The following is a 21475-nucleotide window of genomic DNA, read 5'->3' as shown; positions in this document are numbered from 1 at the left end:
CTATAAAATATAGGGCAAATGGACGAGACACAGCATTAATGTATGACCTACAGTACCTCCCATTTTCATCTGTAACTGTAGCCTGGTGGCCTGTATTTGCAAACTTCATGGGGAGAAAAGGTACTTGGAAAGACAATTTGGAATGAGGAGGAGATCCAGTAAGTGAACCAGTCCAGAAAACTACTACTGATTTGTTAATCCCTTTTGGCTTTGCTCATTAAATTCCTGTGCAGTCGGGAACTCTGCTTTAAAAAAAACCCTGGTCTGGCAAACACAAATGCTTGTGCTGATGGAACAATTGTGTTAGCACAATGTTAAATTCCACCCATATATATTCCATTATTTCCCTGTAATGCTGGTAGAAATGCATTCTGTTTTGTTGGTCAGAATTACACATTTCTGTGAAAGCAGAAACACTTCCCATACAACCATTTTGCTTTTTAAAAATATTTTTCTACCCATAAGCACATAGTACAATTTAGAAATATTTCAGATAGAGACAACTGATTCCCTTTCTTTCTTTGCTCAAAAAACAATTTTATTTTAGGATATAGAAAATATTTATAGCAAAAATCACTTTTTACAGTTCTTAAATCCAGTGGGCTAACTTTCAGTTCATATTGATGTCATCAGTTTGGAGCAAAATGTTTTGGACTACCTATGGCATGAAATTATTGTTCAGCAAGATAATATCTATATACTGAATTTTTCGATGTATTAGACGAGGTTTTTTGACTCAAAAATCATGTCAAAAATTGGGGTTGTCCTATACACGGATAGTGCTGAGTGAGGCGTGTGCTCTAGGGAGCGTTCCCACTTTGCCAACCCCCAGCAACGGCCCAGCACGAGTGCAATTCCCCCTTAAAAAAACTCAACAATTTTGGGCCATCTCCCCTCATTTTCTTTAAATTTAGTGCCCCAAAATAGGTGGCTTATACATGGGGGCATTTTATACATGGAAAAATACGGTATCTATATCACACTCAGGACTGGGAAGCAGGAGAGGTCCCTGCTGCTTACTGTGATGTGATGCTGTGCAGGCAGAATGGTGCCATTCGGGAAACGATAGATAGACACTGGGAAGTCTCTAACCCATTGCTGGATGATGTAGCCACTTAAATCTATTTCCTTGTTCAATAATGTATTGAAGATTCGGACATATTTGCCCGTATTATGTACACTCACAATCCTTAATGGTCCTGAACCAATATGGCATCTAGGGGAAGAAAGGGGGCAGAGGAGGAAAAAGATGGGTTAGGTATGACTGATTTATAAACAACTAGCTGGCCCTGCCACATATTGCTTTGGGTTATTTGTGTGATTTCCCCTACCCTGTGCCAATCCATGACGTATCCCTGTGATTCCCCCACTCCTCCCCTGACCCCCCCCCCCGGTTATCCCTGTGACCCGTTCATTTTGCACACAATCATTCTCACAGACCAACTTAGTCATCTGTAACTCTTGTACAGTGGAAACTCGGTTTTAGAACGTCTCAGAAGTTGATTGTTTCGGTTTATGAATGTCGAAAACCTGAAACAAAAAAATAAAAAAAAATCCTTCCACTGTTTCCGTTTTGAACGCTTTTCGGAAGTCAAACGTGCCACACGGCTTCCCTATTGAATTTTCCATAAGTAAATGCTTCCAGAAATACATGCTTCAGTTTTCGAACGTTTCGGAACGGTCTTCCAGAATGGATTACGTTCAAAAACCGAGGTTCCACTGTACTTAGTTTCCAAGATAAGTAAAATGGCGGTCTGAAGCTACAAGAGTAGTAGCAGCTGAGACAGTTGTGAATTTGTCTGGAAACACAGTAGAATTAGAAAAGGATTGTTTAGGGCAGAGCACGGATCACCAACCTTTTTTTTTTTGCTCATGGGTGCATTTGCAAATTGGACAAACTGTCACGAGCACTACATGCACACAATGGCCAAGCACACTCTGTAATCTTTCTATTGGCTGCAACAAAATGCTTTTCACAAGCCTAATTTCAGCAGGGGAAGAAAGCTCCGAGAGCCAGGGAATGCCTCTGCATGTGCAACAGCACCCATGATAAGCACCACTCTGACAATCCTGGGGGGGGGGGGGAAGAGATCACATCTATACAAAGTCTAGACTACATACACTCTATGCCTTCCTTCAAAGCACATTTGAAGAACATTTTTCTCCTCAGAGAATTCTGGGCACTGCTGTTTGTTAACATGTGGACGTGAATTGTAACTCTGTGAGGGGTAAACTACAGTGCCCAGAATTCTTTGAGGAAAAGACTGTGCTTTGAATGTGCTTTTAAGGTATATAGAGCATAAACAGCTATAGTTTATTGGGTTAACTACTACAGATATACATGTTTATCTTCAACAGAAATATTTTTATTATACTTCCAATATTATTAAACATTTGCCATATGCAAATTGGCCATTTGCAATTTCCTAGTGAATACCAGGAGGAAGAGCAGAAAAGCCTGACAAGAAGCTGTGTCACAGATGAACAGGCAAAATGACATCCTGTCAGAGATCATATTTGATCCACTTCCATTACATATTCCAGGAGGATGGTAAAAGCGATAAAAAAATAAGAAGCCAACTGAGGAGGTTAAAAGCCAAAAAGATGGGGCAGGGAAGCACATAAGGAGGTAATTAAAGCACATGGATTTAGAGCAGGTGTGTGAGAGAACTGGTACTGGTAAAGTCACTTCATCTGAGGTGAAGTGATTCTAACAGCTATTCCTTAAACAATGAGGTGTGTGTGTGGTAAACATATGAAGGGATGGTTGGAAGGTTGTTGGCTGTGTGTGCGTGTGTGTGTGTGTACACGGGGGCATGTACCAGTAGTCATGGGCTGAGCAGATGTTTGCGTACTCCACAAAGTGGTTACAGACTTTGTCTAGCTGGCTGATGCTTTTAAGCACACAGTTATCCACATAATGTGAAAAGCCCAACTTCTTCCCAGCTTTGCTTCTCTGGGTCTTTATAACTTACGATTCTTTGGCAGCTCCGGATCCTCCAGACACCTGTCTAACAGAATGGCGGAGGATGCCTCAGGGGTGGACCCTACCCTGCATTGCTGAGGGCCTCCTTCATGTTGATCAGTGATGGACAGCAGGTAGGCCCAGAACATTGTCTCAGAAAAGGAGCACTACACAAATGGATGGGCAAACTGATGAATGATACAGGGCCTCAAAAAGCGCTCCAAAAGTGGGGCAGCAACACATTAAAAAGCTGAAGGCGGGCTGCTTGTTCTGCACTGTTGTCTCAAAGTGTCCCAAGAAAGGTCTTTGCTCCCTGCTCTGAAAAAGCCTACCTTCTCATTTGAAGGCAGAACTACTATTGCACTACGAGAGGATGGGGTGGGCGGCCCCTGGGCATAGCTCTCAGTGTACAGGTGGACACAGGTTCAGCCAGGAGTGGTCAGCAGGGCACAGCAGCATAGGTTGGCACTGGTCATCTAACTTCCCATGGCAGAGGCCGCTGCCAGTAACTTAAGAGGGAAAAGATGGCAGGGAGTTCAGCGTGGTACCGGCACTGGTGGAGCCCATCAAACACTCCCTCCACTGTGCCCACACTGCAACAACATCCCTGCCACCTCACCCTTCCCCATCTTCTTTACCAGCAGTGAACTCAAAGTTGGAAAGCCAGGTAGGCAACTGGGTTGCTACTGGGTGGATGCACCCTGTCTTTTACTGGCTGGGCTTTTACTGAGACTCTCACACACAGTGGAGTAGCGTACAGACCATCCAGGAGGAAGGAATAATGTTTGCTTCAAAATGGAAAGTAGTAGAAAGCATGGAGGAGTCTCTCCTTAAGTCTGGTGAAACTGCAGGGCAGAGGCTTATCACTCTTCGCCTGAGTCGCAGAGAAATGGCAGCAAATGCTCATATCAGAGTTGACCTCTGAAGGTACTCACCTCCTGCATTCTTCTACGAAGGGGCAGGCCAAAATGTGGGTGTACATTTCTTCCTCTGACAGCGGTCCAAGAGTGAGACCAGACTGTGCAAGGCTCCAATAATCCAGGGAAGAAGCTTTTGAAAGTTGAAACATAATATACTCATATGGCATATGAATGAAAACTAATGAAAACTAATGAAAACTTCCAGGGGAAAACACTGTAGCTGAAAGTCAGACATTACAATGTGATGATATTAGCTGCGTTAGAAAGGTCTGTGTGCCCTGGGGGAAGGCAGATGAGAAGCCCAGGCCACAGAGCACCAGCCATCAGCTCCGGAAATGACCCTTAGTGGGTCTGAGAGAAGTCTCCCTGTTCTCTCTTACATATCACTTTATGTTTTAAACTTATCAACTGGCTTGGGTGCTTTGGCTGAAAGGTGGGATATAAATCCAATAATAAATAAATACATTATACAAATAAGTTATCTGCATTTATGAATATTCATGAATATTTATTTATTTATTTAGACATGCCTTCCCCCCCTGACGGAACACAAGGCTGCTTACATATAAAAATGAGAACGGCAAAAAAGATGGAAAAGAGCAATAATTAAAAAAGCAATTAAACATTGATAGAAGTAAAACTATATACATATATAACATGTATTTTTTTAAAAAAAAACCTACAAATAATTACAATAAAAACAACACGGCACTAGCCCTTTCATAAAAAGCAGTCCGTACCCAAAAGCCTGTTGAAACAAAAAAGTCCTGCTGGTGGAAAGACAATAAGGAGGGAAGCAGTTTAGCTTCTTCCTGCCTGGGGAAAGGGCTGTGAGCTCATAGGGAAGTGGTGGGGGAGACTAATGGCTAATCGAGGCACAACTGGCCAACCCCAGATGGGCAGCAGTTGTGTGAGGAAGGGATGTAAGAGGCTCGCTTTCTGTCATAATTGTGGCAGTGACACTCTTACAGAATACATTAGAACAAACCCACCCACCAGTCTGGAGGGGCTCTGTCAGTAAAGTCAATGCTTTAGCATACGTGGAACAATCCAAGAGATTAACCTAGGTTACATTGGGCCTATGTGCATTGCACATGCGTGTGGGTGAGTCTGCATTGCATGTACGACTTTTTGATCAACTAGCCAATGCCAGGCTATTTTTTAAAGAGGAAGAATTTGAACTTACTTTTCCCCATGGGCGTTTTCTCTGAAGATGCTGCCGCATTGAAGGAAGACGACTCCATCATTTTGGTGTCAGGCACTGAAAAGATGTCTGATTTCTGAGAAGTGAGGACAGCCAACGAGGATGGTTCAGAAGGTGAACTGTAAAGTGGGGTGGGGAGTTTGACATGCATCCTTTGGGCTAATCCAAAATTTTCAACAAACAAACCCAGATATTCTTCTTAGTGCTGTATTCAGATGACTACCCAATACATTAGGGGCAGTGTGGTATCCTATCCACACATAATGGGGTGCTGTGGCACAAAGTGCATAACCTATTTGCTTGTTCTTGCAAAAGAACTAATGGAAAATTTGTGCTGTAGCACTGGAGTGGGGAGAACGGACTCTGGGGTTGCGGCGCTCATCTCGCTTTACTGGCCGAGGGAGCCAGCGTACAGCTTCTGGGTCATGTGGCCAGCATGACAAAGCCGCTTCTGCCAAACCAGAGCAGCGCACGGAAACGCCGTTTACCTTCCCGCCGGAGCGGTACCTATTTATCTACTTGCACTTTGATGTGCTTTCGAACTGCTAGGTTGGCAGGAGCTGGGACCGAGCAACGGGAGCTCACCCAGCCGCGCTGATCAGCAAGCCCTAGGCTCAGTGGTTTAACCCACAGCGCCACCCTATCCCTTGGCAATGGTGATACTTCACAGATATTTCACACTCCCTGCCTACTGGAGCAGAGGCATCTTCTCTCTCTACTTCCCACATTCATTTTAAAGAGGACAGAAACTGACAGCTTCAAAAAGGGGGCATAGCAGGGTCACTAGGTTGGGGGGAGGGATCCATGGTGGCTACCATGCCATACAGCTCCTTGCTTGCCCCCCCCCACTCCTCACAAGAGGAAATATGTACGGAAGTACTGATTTCCCCATAACAGAGGCGGGGACCGGGAACTTCAGACCCAGTGTGTGAATGTGCCCCCCAAGCCTCTCTAACTGGCCCCCAGGACTCTCCCCAGACCTCACCCCCCCAGGCTTACTCCCTACTGTCCCTGCTTCTCACACTCCTTGTGTATTTTTCTTTGGCTGCAGCATGTCATGAACTGCCCCTTGCTTGTTTGGCTGGAGGACAGAGGGATATGCAAGTGTATATAGAATCTAGCCTTCTCATTGCTAGATTCATTGCTTTGCTCACTTTTCATAGAATCATAGAGTTGTAGGGCTGGAAGGTACCTCAAGGGTCATGTAGTCCGAACCCCAATGTGGGGCTCAAACCCATGACCCAGAGATTAAGAGTCTCATGCTCTACTGACTGAGCTATCCCTGGTCCAAACGTATGCAGCCTTCTGCTTGAAAAGGGTTCCTTTGGCCCTGCCCTATAGCACTGTTGAGAGGATGTAAAGCAATAATCAGAGGACCAAGAGCTGCCTTGGATGCTTCTACTACATTCTCAGATGTATTCAGATACCGACTTACCTCAGACAAGCTGCTGTTTTTCTACCATGCCCCCTTTTGGCCTTTTCTGTCAGAAAGCCTGCGGTTTGCAATTACCTTTCCTGTGAGCTTCCCTCCAGCGCACAAATGTGTGCCTTCTCTAATTTCAGGATTATTTCATCTTTTTCATCTTCAGTCAGCGAAATACTTCCAAACTAAAAAGCAGGAAAGGTGATGACACTGATAAACACCCGATTAAGGAAATATAACAATACTGTATTTTTCCATGTTTAAGACTATATTCCCCCCAAAAAATTTTTAAAGTTTAAAATGGGGGGGGTCATCTTATACATGGAATGTTGCAATTATTTATTTCTTAATTTTGGTCTCAAAAAATAGGGGTTGTCTTATACATGGGGGCGTCTTATACACGGAAACATGTGCTAATTCTGTGAAGTGAAATCTATGTTCCCTCCATGAAGCACGCTAAGCAAATCCTTGCCCAAACAAGGTATATTCCTTATGTAAGGCTGCCAGATTACCTCTTGAAGGCATTGCCTGCTCCTTTGGAGGGAGAATACTTGTGTTGAAGTATGTGTGTACACACTTGCTCGTGCACACACACATACACAGACTGTGGGTTCCATTGTGTCAGGTCCTATTTTAAAATAGGGAAATATCGTCCCAGCACCAATAACTACTACAAACCCCAAAATTTGTCTCCCAGAAACAGTGCTTGTCAGGAGTCAATCCATTATGGCCCCAACCCACACTGAGGCAGTAACCCACAGTTGGGGGCGTGACAAAATGTGAGGGTTTCACTTCAAAAAGTTTGCAGAACAATAGCAAAACACGGGCATTAACTTGGAGCCCAGGCTTGAAGTATTCCTTGATGTGCTTCCTGCAATTGTGATTTGGGATGATAGCTATGACCCTAGCTTTGAGTAGCAATTGCTCAGTTGGAGGGGTGCTGCAAAACATGGGGTTTTTTGCTACCAAGTGCTGCAAAACAACTGCAAAAATTTGGCACTGGTTGGGAGCAATCCCAAATTTTGGGGTTTGTAGTTCAGTCTATGCTCATTTCAGCGCCATTAATACCTAATCAAAAGTCTCTTCCTCTAAATTTCATAGGAGTAAGGGAACAATAACAAGGTACAAAGTGTGATTACAGGCAAACTGTAAGCAGGCAAACTTATTATACTAAACAAAATAAAAAAAATCCTTCCAGTAGCACCTTATAGACCAATTACGGAAAGTGTGTCGTTGGTATGAGCTTTCGTGTGCATGCACACTTCTTCAGATAGATGGTATGCTTAATAAGGTCACACTGGTTGCTTCTAAGGCTGCTTTCTTCAATTGAGATGGGTTATATAGTATTGTGCTAGATGGCGCTGTTTCTGTATGCGGGTTTTGAGAAGTCAAGTAGCTAGCCCTCACACTCTTCTAGGTTTTCCTGTCTTCATGGCACTGACCTTATGAAAGGCATCCACAAAGCTTGTGTGCTTTGGAATTCTCCGAAGATGTAGATCACTTGTGTCTGATGTTATCTTTGTTCCTGTCTCCGACCAGAGCTACACAAGAGGGTGGGAAAGTCAGATACTATTATTGCCTGCCAATCCCTCAAGTCAGAATTTATTTGTTGCATTTTCCAGCTATTGATAGATCAGCCTTTCATTAATTTGTCCCTTTTAAAAGGCATCTAAGCCAGTGACCATCACAACACATTAGGGCAGCAACCTCTAGAAATCAATTATGCAATGAAGTACTTCCTTTCATCTTTCACTGGATGACCAAACCTCTACCATGGTGTGAGAGGGAGAAAATAAACCTCTACTTTCTCCACAATGTGCATTCTTTCCTAAACCTCTCGAGTCCCATCTTATTCACCTTGTATTCTAATCTAAAAAACTACGAGCATTTTAGACTTTCCCTTTAGGGGAGGCGGTCGAGTTCCCTGATCATTCTGGCTGCCCTTTTCTGTAGCGTTTCCAGCTCTGCAATGTATATATTTTTTATTTTTATTTTTATTTTTAGATGGGGTGACCAGAGCTGTATGCAGTATTCCCAGTTCCACCTTATATTTGTATAAGGGTGCTAGGACTAATCCTCAATCCACCTGGTAGATCAGTCCTTTTAAGATTGAAAAGAGTGAAAACAACAACAACAGCAACAGCAACAACAACAACAACTTATTATTTATACCCCGCCCATCTGGCTGGGTTTTCCCAGCCACTCTGGGTGGCTTCCAACAGAAAAATGAAATAAAATAATCTATTAAACATTAAAAGCCTCCCTAAACAGGGCTGCCTTCAGATGTCTTCTAAAAATCTGGTAACTGTTTTTCTCTTTGACATTTGATGGGAGGGCGTTCCACAGGGCGGGCGCCACCACCGAGAAGGCCCTCTGCCTGGTTCCCTGCAACTTGGCTTCTTACAATGAGGGTACTGGTTCTCAGTGTCCGGGCAGAACGATGGAGGTGAAGACTGGACCGAGGCCATTTAGGGCTTTAAAGGTCAGCACCAACACTTTGAATTGTGCTCGGAAACATACTGGGAGTCAATGTAGATCTTTCAAGACAATGGGACAAGCCACTGTGTGATGGGGGTGGGGGGAGCACATGAGAAGCAAGGATGGGACAATGGAGGTAGTAGGAGACAATAAGCGGCAGAAAAGGCAAGGGCAATGCCTTAGCAACCTGTTTGGGATCTTACCCCCCATTTAGGAGCTTGGCCAGAGGAAAAAGACTGATTCAGTTGTAAATGCAACCAGTTTGTAAGGCCTGGGACTCAACAGCCACCACAGAGCAAAATCAAAAATTTTCTTGCAAATGCTCAGGATCTTATTAGTGGTGATGTTTTGTGACTGGAGTTAGTTTATATTTTGCCTTTAAAAAAAATATTTACAGTATTCTGATCATTTGCGATGAAGCAGGCTATATAGTGAAACAAAATACAAATGAAATTGTATTTTGTCAGCACTCTGCATAATCTGGGGCTCTGATGCATTTGCTTTTGAGAAGAAAAAGGAAAACAGGCTTCAAACTTTTTGCAAGCAGTGAGTGCCCCCTACTGGCCAGTTATTGCAATTAATATTGGGTCTACAGTAACAGTACTGTACTTTTAAAGATGGGTTGCCATCATCTGAGAGAGAAAGAGAGAGGGGTATTAGTACTGATTCAGACACAAATTGAGATAAGTGGGATATAAGTGTGTGAGAGAGTGTTAGTTCTAGGACAAGTTACTTTAATGTGCATACACATAGGCAATAACATAAGTTTTAACTCAGGCAGGGTGGGGCATCTATTTTTGCTTTTAAAATGAAGGATGCCACACCACCATAACAAAACCTGAGTAGTTCAAACACTGTTCAAGCACACCACACACACACACACACACACACACAGAGAGAGAGAGAGAGAGAGAGAGCGCTACCATCAAGCCAGTCTATTGGTCTACTTAGCCCTTTTACAACGTATTAACCAAGGCAGTTCTCTGATCTGATACATGGAAACTACTGTGAAAATGAATGTGGCTTAGTCACTACAGTATGTTAAAAGTGTTAAACTTGGATCTGAGTTCCTATCACTGCTCAGTTCAGCGGTTGATCCCAAAGTACCTTTTGACAAGTCATAATCCTTCAGCCTTTATTTTTCAGGAAAAAAACATATAACAAGGATTTGCATCAGAAGGCGGTTATACTTATGAACACATTGACTTATTATACTAAGATGGTATGCTTAATAAGGTCACACTGGTTGCTTCTAAGGCCGCTTCATTCAACTGAGATGGGCTATATAGTATTGTGCTAGATGGCAGAGTTTCTGTATGTGGGTTTTGAGGAGTCAAGTACCGTATCTAGCCCTCACACACTTCTGGTTTCTCTTGTCTTCATGGCACTGACCTTATGAAAGGCATCCACAAAGCTTGTGTGCTTTGGAATACCCATCAGCCTTAACAAGCAGGGCCAACAGCCGGGGATAGTGGGAGTTGTAGTCTGAAACATTTGAAGGGTGGAGAAGACTGCTGTGATAAGAGGTGCTTCTTTTCAAGGTTCCAGGCAGCCTATCAAATGTGTCCTCCTCCAGAAATCTAAAAATTATAGTCATGTGCGGATATGCATGCTCATGCCCCACGCCGGCCCCTCTCCAATGCTACTGATGCATTAGGGGCATGCCTTCAGCAGGCTGAGGGTTGTGGGTCATGGAGGCTGCCAACACACATTCAGCAATCTGCCTCTCTGCACACTTGGTCCCAAATGCATGAATAGCAATAGAATCATAGAATTGTAGAGTCGGAAGGTATCATGAGAGCCAACTAGTCCAACCCCCTGTAATGCAGGAATCGTTTGCCCAACATGGGGATCGAACCCATACCTGAGCTTGAGAGGCTCATGCTCTTACTGACTGAGCCACCCCAAACCAGGGAAGGGATTATGCAGGGCAGAGGGGTTTGCACAGGGTGAACATGTACAATCCAGCTCTCTTGACTGCTTAGAAGCTTCTCATGGGCCAGCCCATGAAATTCAATGCTGAATTTGATGGACCTTGAGCAGGGCTCTTTTTATGCTCTTATTCAATGCCCCTTCAGCTCAGCTGCAGCCTCAAGGTGTCCTCCTTCTCCTGCCTTGCTTTGATGCTGCAGCTTATGTAAGCAGTTATGTAAGTTCTGGACTTTTCCTGAATCTTTTAAAACTCATTTCTCTTACTAAGTTGGCTTACAAAGTCTCCATCCAGGAATCATCATCCTCATTAAGAAGTATGGTGCTGGGGTGCTAGTCTTTTTCTTTACTGTCGGAAGAGCGCATTCTGAAGAAGCTTGGAGGCTCTCTGCACAAGAGCCTGCGGTATCCCTGGGCACATGATTGGTAAAATATGGGTTTGCTCTCGCCCGCTCTGCTTCCTCTCCTCTCCCTCTCCTCCCATTAGCCACTTGGCTGCTCTGTGCACACTTCTCTGTCTCTCTGAAATGATGTCAAGATAATGAAGTAATTGCTTTGACCCAATCTCACACCTCTCCTAACCTTTCCTGTTAAGCTGCCATTGCGGAACTGCTTAGACTTTCCTCTGAGCTTTGAGTTACTGACATCTCTGAGGGACAAAGCTTCGGTTTGGCCCAGGAGCTTTTCCTGTTTCTCACATGAGCTTTCTACAGCTCAGCATTGCCTAGGCAGCCATGGGCAACAAGAGCGAGTCATTGACTGGGAGAAGGGCAAAGAGTTCTGCCCCCTGATCTCTAATTGATGCTCACGATAAACCCACAGAAGAGAGTGCTGAGATGGAGCTATATTTTTCTTGGTTTCAGCCCTTCTCATGTCTCCCCTGACTGCATGCACTCTCCTTTGTGGGTTTGTGGTGCACTTGATATGAAAAGCTTCAGTGGCATCCCAGCTACAACAATTTATTGTTTTATTCATATACAGTATACACAACCTTTATAAACAAGGATCTCAAGGTGGTGTCCATGGTTCTCCTCCTTCCCATTTCATCCTCACAACAACCCAGTGAGATTGGTTCAGCTAAGAGATGGGGACTGGCCCAAGACCTTCAGGGCTGAGTGGGGATTTGAACCCTGCTTTCGCAAGTCCTAGTCCAACCCCCTAACCAGTGGGTGCATGGGAGTTCCTGCCAGGGTGGCCATTTAAGCAACCTGGGCTTACTGTTTAAGAGGGGCATTTGCAGTAAGTGCAAACTGACAATACGCTGCTACCACGGATGTTACGTGGTGGTTTTGACTAGTTTTGGGTGCTGCTGTCCTGTGCTTGCTTGCTTTTTAAAAGTGGTTTAGCTCTTCTACGTTTTCTTCAGTTGTTTATGTATAAACTGTACAGACATTTGCTGATAGAGGAAGGCAGGTCTGTTGTGAAATGAACATTAGGAAATACTGTAAGAGAGAGGGGGGAGGCTTCCATCTCTCTTCCAGTGCCTTGGGGTATCATTCTGCATCTAGCACAGCCAGGACTTTCCCCTGCTAACTGCACTAATAAATCACCAGCTAGTGAGTCCATTTGCAGCTCATGCAGTTTAATCTCATTTGAATCCTGATGCATGAAGAATGTGTAGTATTCTGTTTCTGGCCTCAAATGTTTTCCCAGCATTTAGCCAACCCCCTAGCACACAAACTCTGCGCCAATCCTCTGCTTCTCATTGCCTCCCTTCTGGTAATTGACAGGGGCACACACTTGCATTATATTATGTGAGCAAGGGATTTATGGTGCGGTGTGAGCCAGTTTAAAAAGCACACACACCAAAAAGCCTTCAAAATAACACTTTTTGTAGCAGTCTCCAAAAGCCTTTCTTCCACAGGGTTAAGCATCATAAATGCTAGCAGCAAGCTATAAATTCCTCCTAGCGTCACATTGCCCCCATGTACTGACATTTTTCAGAATTACTACGCTGAGGACGCACCAGCAAAGTAGTGAGGCAACAGGCAGCATTCTTGCCGAAGAAAAATATGCATCTGGTAGGTAAGGTTCAGGATTGGATAAAATTTCAGCCCGTGGCTGGAAACAGAAAATGATTTGAAGTGGAATGGAGGAACTGATGATGGGCTACATACATATTTCTTGCTTCAAAAATCTGTTGGAACATAAATAATTGTGTGGGACACAAGAAATGTCTGTGCGCATCCCGCAGGTAATTACAGCTCTGCGTACCACCTTCATCTCTTTCAAAAACTGTTACCTGTCCCCATCTTGCATCAGCAACTTGTAAAACCAGAAGCAGCAGCAAGAATACAGTGGTACCTCTACTTACGAATTTAATGCGTTCCGAACGCACATTCGTAAGTCGAAAAAAATTGTAAGTCGAATCCCATTGGAATGCATCGGGAGAAAAAATTCGTAAGTAGAAGCAACCCTATCTAAAAATTCGTAAGTAGAAAAAATCCTATCTAAACCGCATCCAAGATGGCGGACGGAGCTCCATTCGTAAGTAGAAATATTCGTAAGTAGAGTTATTCGTAAGTAGAGGTACCACTGTATATGCAGTGGGTTATATCCAATGTTAGTCACACGCAGTAGAAGCCATGAAATCAATGAGCCTACTTTGAGTACGTATGACTTAGCTGGATATCACCGAATGATTATACTTCTATGACTTAATTATTATTAAATGTAAAATAAAAGCACTGCATTCTACCCATTTGCAGTACAGTGCATCATTTGTTCCTCCTACCTCGAAGCACTCGCATGCTAATTTGGCCCCTTCATCCAATGAAGTGCTAGACTCAGAGTCTGATTCGTCATCCCTCTTTCTTGAGTGGGTTCTTGCCGTCTTTTGCCAATACATAACCTGCATTTTTGTCTTTACAAGTTTATCTTCCATCACTTTTATCTCCTTTTGAAAAATAAAAGATAAAATAAAGGGAATGATGGACAAGAGAAATAATAGATATTGGAGGCTTATCAAAAAGCCAAGGCCCCAAATTATCTGCTGGCAAAAGAAAAGCCAGCAAAAGACAGGCCTCATTTAAAGTTTATTCCAGGATAATGCTTCTTTTCTTGTTCCACTGATTTCACTAATATTCCCAGCTACTGAGATGAGTCTGCCTGATCACAGATAAAATGGGCATATTTCTGCTTAAAGACTCTTGAGATTTCAGCAGATGTTAAACTCATGAACTCAAAATGCAAAGCATATACGCTGAAAGAGCCTATTAAATACTAGGCCAGGAGCCTGCAATTAACAGCCTGGTGCTATGCATATTTACTCTGAAGTAAGTTTCACCAAGTTCTGTAGGGTTATCACCTAGGCAAGTGTACATAGCATTGCAGCCCAAATTCCACACACAAAGCAGAGTGTTAATACATCCAGTTTTTAAAATTATTAAATTATTTTATTTATTGAATTTATATACTGCCCTATACCCGGAGGTGTCAGGGCAGTTCACAGAAAAGGTCTGTCACCTCCAGTTCAGACCCCATGAGCATCTACTTGAAATTTTTATATATATTTTTGCTCCAACATGCATCACTTGATACTTGTTTACATTGGAGATATAAGGCCTTTTCATAAGTGACTCTGGAATAGGTCTCACATGGCTGTTAACGAGAGCTAGAAAGTCGAAGAAAGGCAGTTTTGGATCAAGTGTACAATCGTCAACATCTGTTTCTCATTATTTTTATGAATATGTGAAATACAAAAAAAAAAACCATCGTAAGTGTTCTGCCCAAATGAGCACACACTCTGGCAAAACAAATGTACAGTGGTGCCTCACAAGACGAATTTAATTCGTTCCGCGAGTCAATTCGTTTTGCGAAATATTCGTCTTGCGAATCGCGGTTTCCCATAGGAATGCATTGAAATTTCTTTTTTTGCCCATAGGAACGCATTAATTAAATTTCAATGCATTCCTATGGGAAACCGCGATTCGCAAGATGAATTTTTCGCAAAATGAATCCGTCTTGCGAGTCACCATCAGATCACAAGACGCATTCGTCTTGCGAAAAATTCATCTTGCAGGGCATTCGTCTTGCAAGGTACCACTGTATGTTGACAATAAGGCAAGTGAAAAAGGAATTTGGGAAGCACATTGCTAGAAATATTAAAATCAACCATGAGAAATTATGAAAATATCCGGGAGGAGATTGGACCCTAAATTGACAAGAGAGTGAAAGGTGTGCTGAAGGTAAGTAAGGAGACTGCATAGAATCTAAAATTTGCATCCATCGTCTCTAGAGAAAATATAAGACAGATACCTAATCCTGAACTGACGTTTTCAGGGCAAAATCCTTAAGAACTGACTCAAATAGACATCAAAAGACATAAAGTTCTGGGCCCTACTAACAAATTAAAAATTAGCAAATTACCAGGTGCAGTCAGCATCCACCTGAAAGCTGGAATTAAAAAAAAAAAGGAATATGGGAGGAATCCTGGGAATCAACAGGATGATTCCTGACCCAGCAAGATTTGCCTATCTTCTGGTCCATTTTTCAATAGCGCTGTTTGTTTACTTTGTTCTTTAAATTGCCACTTGCAGGTGTTTGTGACATCTGGCCTGTCAAAAAGGCCACCCAGTGTTACTGTGTCTGTTACTCATCCACCTTCTCATGGTCCTTCTTGATAGTCTTCAGTTCATCATTCAGCTGGTCGACTTCTGCTTGAAGACCTCCTTCCTTTGGGCTCCTGCAAACAAGCGGAATTAAAACTTTGCTTCAATTTTTCAGATGTGTTTGGAGAAAAAGAAATCAAGTAACATACACATTAGCTTATCTCAGAAACTGATAGTTTCTTATGCTCTGTGATCTTTACTTCTTAATGAATAGACTCTTTTTAGAAACCCTAACTACAGTATATTCTGCCCTGAAACTGAAGTCCCCGTGAAACTGATCCTCAAGATCCTACTAAATATAATAATAATAATAATAATAATAATAATAATAACAACAACAACAACAACAACAACAAAATAATAATAATAATAATAATAATAATAATAATAATAATAATAATAATTTATTATTTATACCCCGCCCAACCTGGTGGGTTTCCCCAGCCACTCTGGGCAGCTTACAACAGAAAAATGAAATAAAATAATCTATTAAACATTAAAAGCCTCCCTAAACAGGGCTGCCTTCAGATGTCTTCTAAAAATCTGGTAGCTGTTTTTCTCTTTGACATCTGGTGGGAGGTCGTTCCACAGGGCGGGCGCCACCACCAAGAAAGTTCTTCTGCCTGGTTCCCTGCAACTTGGCTTCTTGCAACGAGGGAACCGCCAGAAGGCCCTCAGTGCTGGATCTCAGTGTCCGGGCAGAATGATGGGGGTGGAGACGCTTCCTTCAGGTATACTGGACCGAGGCCATTTAGGGCTTGAAAGGTCAGCACCAACACTTTGAACTGTGCTCGGAAACGTACTGGGAGCCAATGTAGATCTTTCAAGACCGGTGTTATGTGGTCTTGGCGGCCGCTCCCAGTCACTCCCAATTGGCAGGATATAAATTAAAAACTAAATAAAAACAATAGTTTGCGTTCACAAAGTGGAGCATTATAAATACATTTAAATGGGTGTGTGTGTGTGTGTGTGTGTGTGTGTGTGTGTGTGTGTGTGTGTGGAAGAGTGATGACAAAGGCAACAGCATAATCCATGGCAATCAGAATTATATAATAGGATAAAGGGAAACCTTTGATTTGTACTACTGAAATACAGGCAACTCCCCATTTGTGCGGAGGTTGTGTTCCAGGTCATTGTGCACTTGCATGAAATTGCTTGACATTGAAAAAGCTGTGAGTGGCTGCTTGTGATCCATAAACAAGGTGAGGTTTGATATAACCTGCCTGTCCTTTCTCTGATCTGATGCTGATGAGCATGCCAAGTTTGGTAAAAACTGAAGTCTGAGCACATTTTCTCTTCTGTGAACCTTGCTCCCAGCACCGGTTGTGGCTTGCCTCCTTTTGACATCCCCTCTCCAGGACTGATGCCATGCCTTTTGGGATAGGAGCCTACAATTTATATAGGAGCATTGCTTCAAGGCAAGACAAACTCTTCCTTGGCTGTCAGTTCTTAACTGCACAGCTTAAACTCAAGCGTCAACTTAAATTCAGAAAAGCAAAGAAGGAAACCAGCAGGATTAACGGTATTGATAAGCAAAGCCAGAAAACTATCTTGAGCAGTAGTAGATGTAGGGCTGTTACACATTTGCTGTGCGGAAATCTGGTGGGCTTCCTTCACAGCAGCACTTCTGTTTTGCAGATTATCACAGTTCCCCAGCCAGCACTCAAATGTAAGTTATGTTGCTGGGAAATGTGATTCTTGCCTTAGCTAGTGCTCTTACCAACAGCCATATAGAATGTGGCTGTGGAAGGATCATGGAGGCTGCTGAATAGTACTTTTGTCGTGACTGGTGATGAGCAACACAACTCACTCACACCCAACCCATTTTGTGAGCTTTTACTTTTTAGGGGTGGTGTTCTTTTGGTTGTTGTTGTTTTTTTTAAAAAAACTTCGGAACAAAGGAAGTTGCCTTAGATTGAGTCAGACCATTGGTGCATCTACCTGAGTACTCTCTGTACTGACTGGCAGAAGTTTTCCAGGGTTTCAGACTGGGGGAAATCTTAACCCTACCTGACGTTGCTAGGGATTGAACCCAGAATCTTCTGTGTGCAGAGCAGGTGCTCTGCTACTGAATGACAGCCCATGCTGGTTGTTTGTTCGTTTATAGCCCAAACCAGATTTAAATAATAATAATAATAATATAATAATAATAATAATAATATTAATAATAATAATAATCATATCCATTCTTCAGGAAATCAGCCCTGAGTGCTCCCTGGAAGGACAGATCATGAAGCTGAGGCTCCAATACTTTGGCCACCTCATGAGAAGAGAAGAATCCTTGGAAAAGACCCTGATGTTGGGAAAGATTGAGGGCACTAGGAGAAGGGGACGACAGAGGACGAGATGGTTGGACAGTGTTCTCGAAGCTATGAACATGAGTTTGACCAAACTGCGGGAGGCAGTGCAAGACAGGAGTGCCTGGCGTGCTATGGTCCATGGGGTCACGAAGAGTCGGACACGACTAAACGACTAAACAACAATAATCATAGGAAGAGCAGCCTAGCTATCAAAATACTTTAGGTCTTCTCCCGTACAACTTCCTTGAATCATTAAGATGAATGGTAGCAGATATGCATACCTGGTTCTTCCTGCTTACAAAGTGAAGCTGTCCTCTGTCAGACCACAGAGCAGGACCTTAATGGTAGTGCTATATCCTGGGAACTACCTCCCAGAAGAGATCCCTTGCCTGAGCTCCATCCTTCTGTCATTTAGGTGACAATCTTCCCATCACTCGTCGGAGACATTAAAATGCCTGCAACATGCTAGCGTGGTGGGTTTTCTTCAATTAACCACTCTATTTGTGCTAGAATCATAGATTTGGAAGGGACCCTGAGGATCATCTAGTCCAATGCTCTGCAATGCAGAGCAGCTGCCCCATACGGGGATCGAACCTGCAATCTTGGCATTATCAGCACCACACTCTAACCAACTGAGCTATCCAGATAGTAAACAAAACTTGCTTGTTTCTGCCCAGCAAAGCAGAAAGTTTTGAACTGATTTCACTGAGTGGCATATCTGTATGCACATTTACTAATGGTTGCATTATTTATTTTTAAAACAACTTTATTTCATTTGACTTATGATTGGCACCCAAACAAAATAAAAATCAACTTCTATCAACTGTTCATGTTTACAGATCAAGCCGTTTTTAAAGCTGGAGGTAAGAGTGCTTTAATAGCTAAGCATTTCAGATACTAGCGATTCTGTACTACCACCACGCTGGACTTACTTCTTATGGGCCAGATCAAAAGGGACCTTAGTCAGAGTTTCATAGCACAATAGATGTCCTGGAATCCTACCATTAAAAAAGGCTATTCTTATAACAGGCATTGTGGCTGCCCTTTGCCACATGCAGATTATTCATGTTCTGGATCACTAGGTTTGAATGGGTGTTTTGTTTCCCTTGCTTCCTTTCCGGAGGGAGAATGGCATTGTTTGTCCAGTGAATCATGGGATGGATTGCTAAGTATAACACTCCCTTCCACTCTCTCTCTCTTGAAAACAAGGAGAAAACTGAGTACAGGAGTAACTCTTTCTGCTAGAGAGGAGACTTGCAAATTTCGTACACAGACAGTTCTTTAAATCTCTGTGTAGCAAGATACATGACAAATAGGGATTTCACCTGGGGAATTAAGTCTGATGAGTCATAATTCTGACTCAGAGCCATTCTCAGATTCTTAGACACCACACATAGCAGAAAGCAGTAGATTGAGATAGTAGAATTCAGAACTGGCACTGTTACAGGTGCCTTGTAATATCCATTCCACACTCTTAAGAAATTTATATTTTATTCTAATATGGGAGCACTTACACTTTGGAACTCCCTGCCTAATGACATCAGGCACCTTCACTGTACACTTTATTCCACCTGCTTAAAACAATTTTGTTGAATTCTATCTAGACATAGAATCATATAATTGTAGAGTTAGAAGGGACCCCAAGGGTCATCTAGTCATCCCCATGCAATGTAGGAATCTCAGCTAAAGCACCCATGACAAACGGCCACCCAACATGTAGAAGTTACATGCATTTTCTCTCCTTTTAGCTAGTGTTGATTTTACTATATCTTTTGCATGCTTTCATATGTTTGTTTTTAACCATTTTCACTAACCGCTTAGAGGATTGGTATATATATATATATATATATATATATATATATATATATATATATATATATAATTAAGAGGTATGTACATTTTATGAATTAATTAATTAGTAATTATGGATTGTACCATTTCAGATCAAGGGAGGGAAGTCTTCCCCCTCCCCCTCCCATGCACCTCATGTTGCAAATGGCTTGCATCCAGATTACTGTGTGACTTTTGTGGCTCAGTTGCACACCAATGCGCGACTCATCTCTGGTGTAGTGGGGAATCGCACAGGTATGTCAACACACCAGAATGGAGCTAGTGTCAAACTATTCAAAACATCCCAATACAGAAACAGCTTAATGATCCTACACAATATGATAATCTGTTGGAGAGATGTATCCTTAAAAGTTTGGAAGAGTGTAGCACTAGCAGGAAGGTGGGTATGTGCATGGGGAATGAGGTCTGCTTGCGCAACTGAACTTCCACCCCATCTCCTCTCCGTATCCCCCAACCCGTTGTGGTGGTTTCCCCAACCCTCCAGAGCAACTTTAGAGGGTGTGACAGAGAGAAGGGAGAAAGTCCCATTGCACGAGTGGACCATGTTCTGCACATGCAACAATTTAGTTGAATCCCACCCAATATGTTAACCTTTAATAAATTACTTTAATCTGCAAATCATGTTTTTAATCCTACCTTTGCGAAAGGTGTTGAACCTTGCTTCCTATGGGCGTATCTGCACAACACCCTTTGCCCATCACAGAATAAATCCTGCCCCTTCCAGCAAAGCAGCTCTTGCCCTAGGTGTTACCTGACAGCCACTGCCTTTCTTTGTCACCTGTAATTTTGCAAGTGTTTTTCAGTAGGCACATGTACTCCAGTTTTGCAAAGCTTTATGTTGCTCACCTCCTAGGCAGCAGTTTTTGCCTTGACTTCACAAGTTGCTGCAAAATACAGCCAAGCCGGTCTGATTGATCTCTCCGGTTAGCATTTTTCAGTGCCATGATTTCCAGATCCCTCTGACGCAGCAGCATGAGTAGCGTTCGTGGATTTTCCATCAGGTCAGGGCTCTGCTGCGGAGAATGAATTGCCCTGCAAAGGAAACAGAATGTTATGGTCTGTATGATGCATCCCGCAAGGAAGTCCACTTCTTGTCTCTTCTAAGCAGGTTTGAATTCTTTCAGAAACCTGCTTGAACAGAGAGTGGGGCAAAAGTACTGTTAATATGCAAAAACCTTTTGCAAAATTGTTGGCTGTCTCCCGCATGAAGAAACTGTCATTTTTCCAGGTTGGTTATAGGAAGGTGATTTAAAGACATGTGAGATAAGAGTTTTTGTTGTGAGCCACAAGCAATGTTTTGTTATCCCTCCTGCTGGATCTGTACTGTGATAAATCTTTGCTGGTTATCTGGAGGTTTCCAGTTCAAACATGCCATTTGAGGAGTAAAATACACCTATAACTATGGGTCAGAATTCTTACTTACTTACCTGCCCGTCTCTCTTAGAGCCAGACTGGTGCAGTTTTTTCCTGTATTCTGAAACAAGTCTCCGATGCATCAATAGAACAGTAGTGGTGGATTTATACTGGCCCATCCACACACCCTTCCTTATTATGCTGTTATGCTTCCCCAGTGCTAACACATTATTGCTACCTGGAGAGGCACTCTTGTGCTAAAGTGCAACAAAATCATAGAACTGTAGAGTTGGAAGAGGCTACAAAACAGTATATCTGCCCCAAAACGTTTGCAGGCACAAACAGCATTAAAAGTGGGGTCGGGTATCTGTCGAATCTTAATGCCACCATGGGCATAAATCATGAATACCCAATAAAAAGGATGCCAGGAGGAGCCTTTATT

At 42.9% G+C, this 21475-nt stretch overlaps 1 protein-coding gene across 1 annotated transcript in view; it reads right to left on the bottom strand.

Moving 5' to 3' along the window:
* LMNTD2 (lamin tail domain containing 2) overlaps positions 1-21176 on the bottom strand; it is a 29625-nt gene extending 8449 nt beyond the window's left edge. The window contains exons 1-9 of the mRNA XM_060277974.1: positions 21108-21176; positions 20527-20780; positions 15522-15603; positions 13654-13815; positions 7955-8053; positions 6600-6697; positions 5072-5208; positions 3901-4015; positions 1021-1216 (exon numbers count right to left, since the gene is read on the bottom strand). Of these exons, the coding sequence (XP_060133957.1) occupies positions 1021-1216; positions 3901-4015; positions 5072-5208; positions 6600-6697; positions 7955-8053; positions 13654-13815; positions 15522-15603; positions 20527-20780; positions 21108-21176 (1212 nt within the window). The remainder of the gene's footprint in view (positions 1-1020; positions 1217-3900; positions 4016-5071; positions 5209-6599; positions 6698-7954; positions 8054-13653; positions 13816-15521; positions 15604-20526; positions 20781-21107) is intronic.
* Between the last annotated feature and the right edge of the window lie 299 nt (positions 21177-21475).

Source organism: Zootoca vivipara, chromosome 1 (assembly GCF_963506605.1).
Source record: "Zootoca vivipara chromosome 1, rZooViv1.1, whole genome shotgun sequence".
In the NCBI taxonomy this organism is placed as follows: domain Eukaryota; kingdom Metazoa; phylum Chordata; class Lepidosauria; order Squamata; family Lacertidae; genus Zootoca; species Zootoca vivipara.
This window is presented reverse-complemented; position numbering and strand designations above follow the sequence as displayed.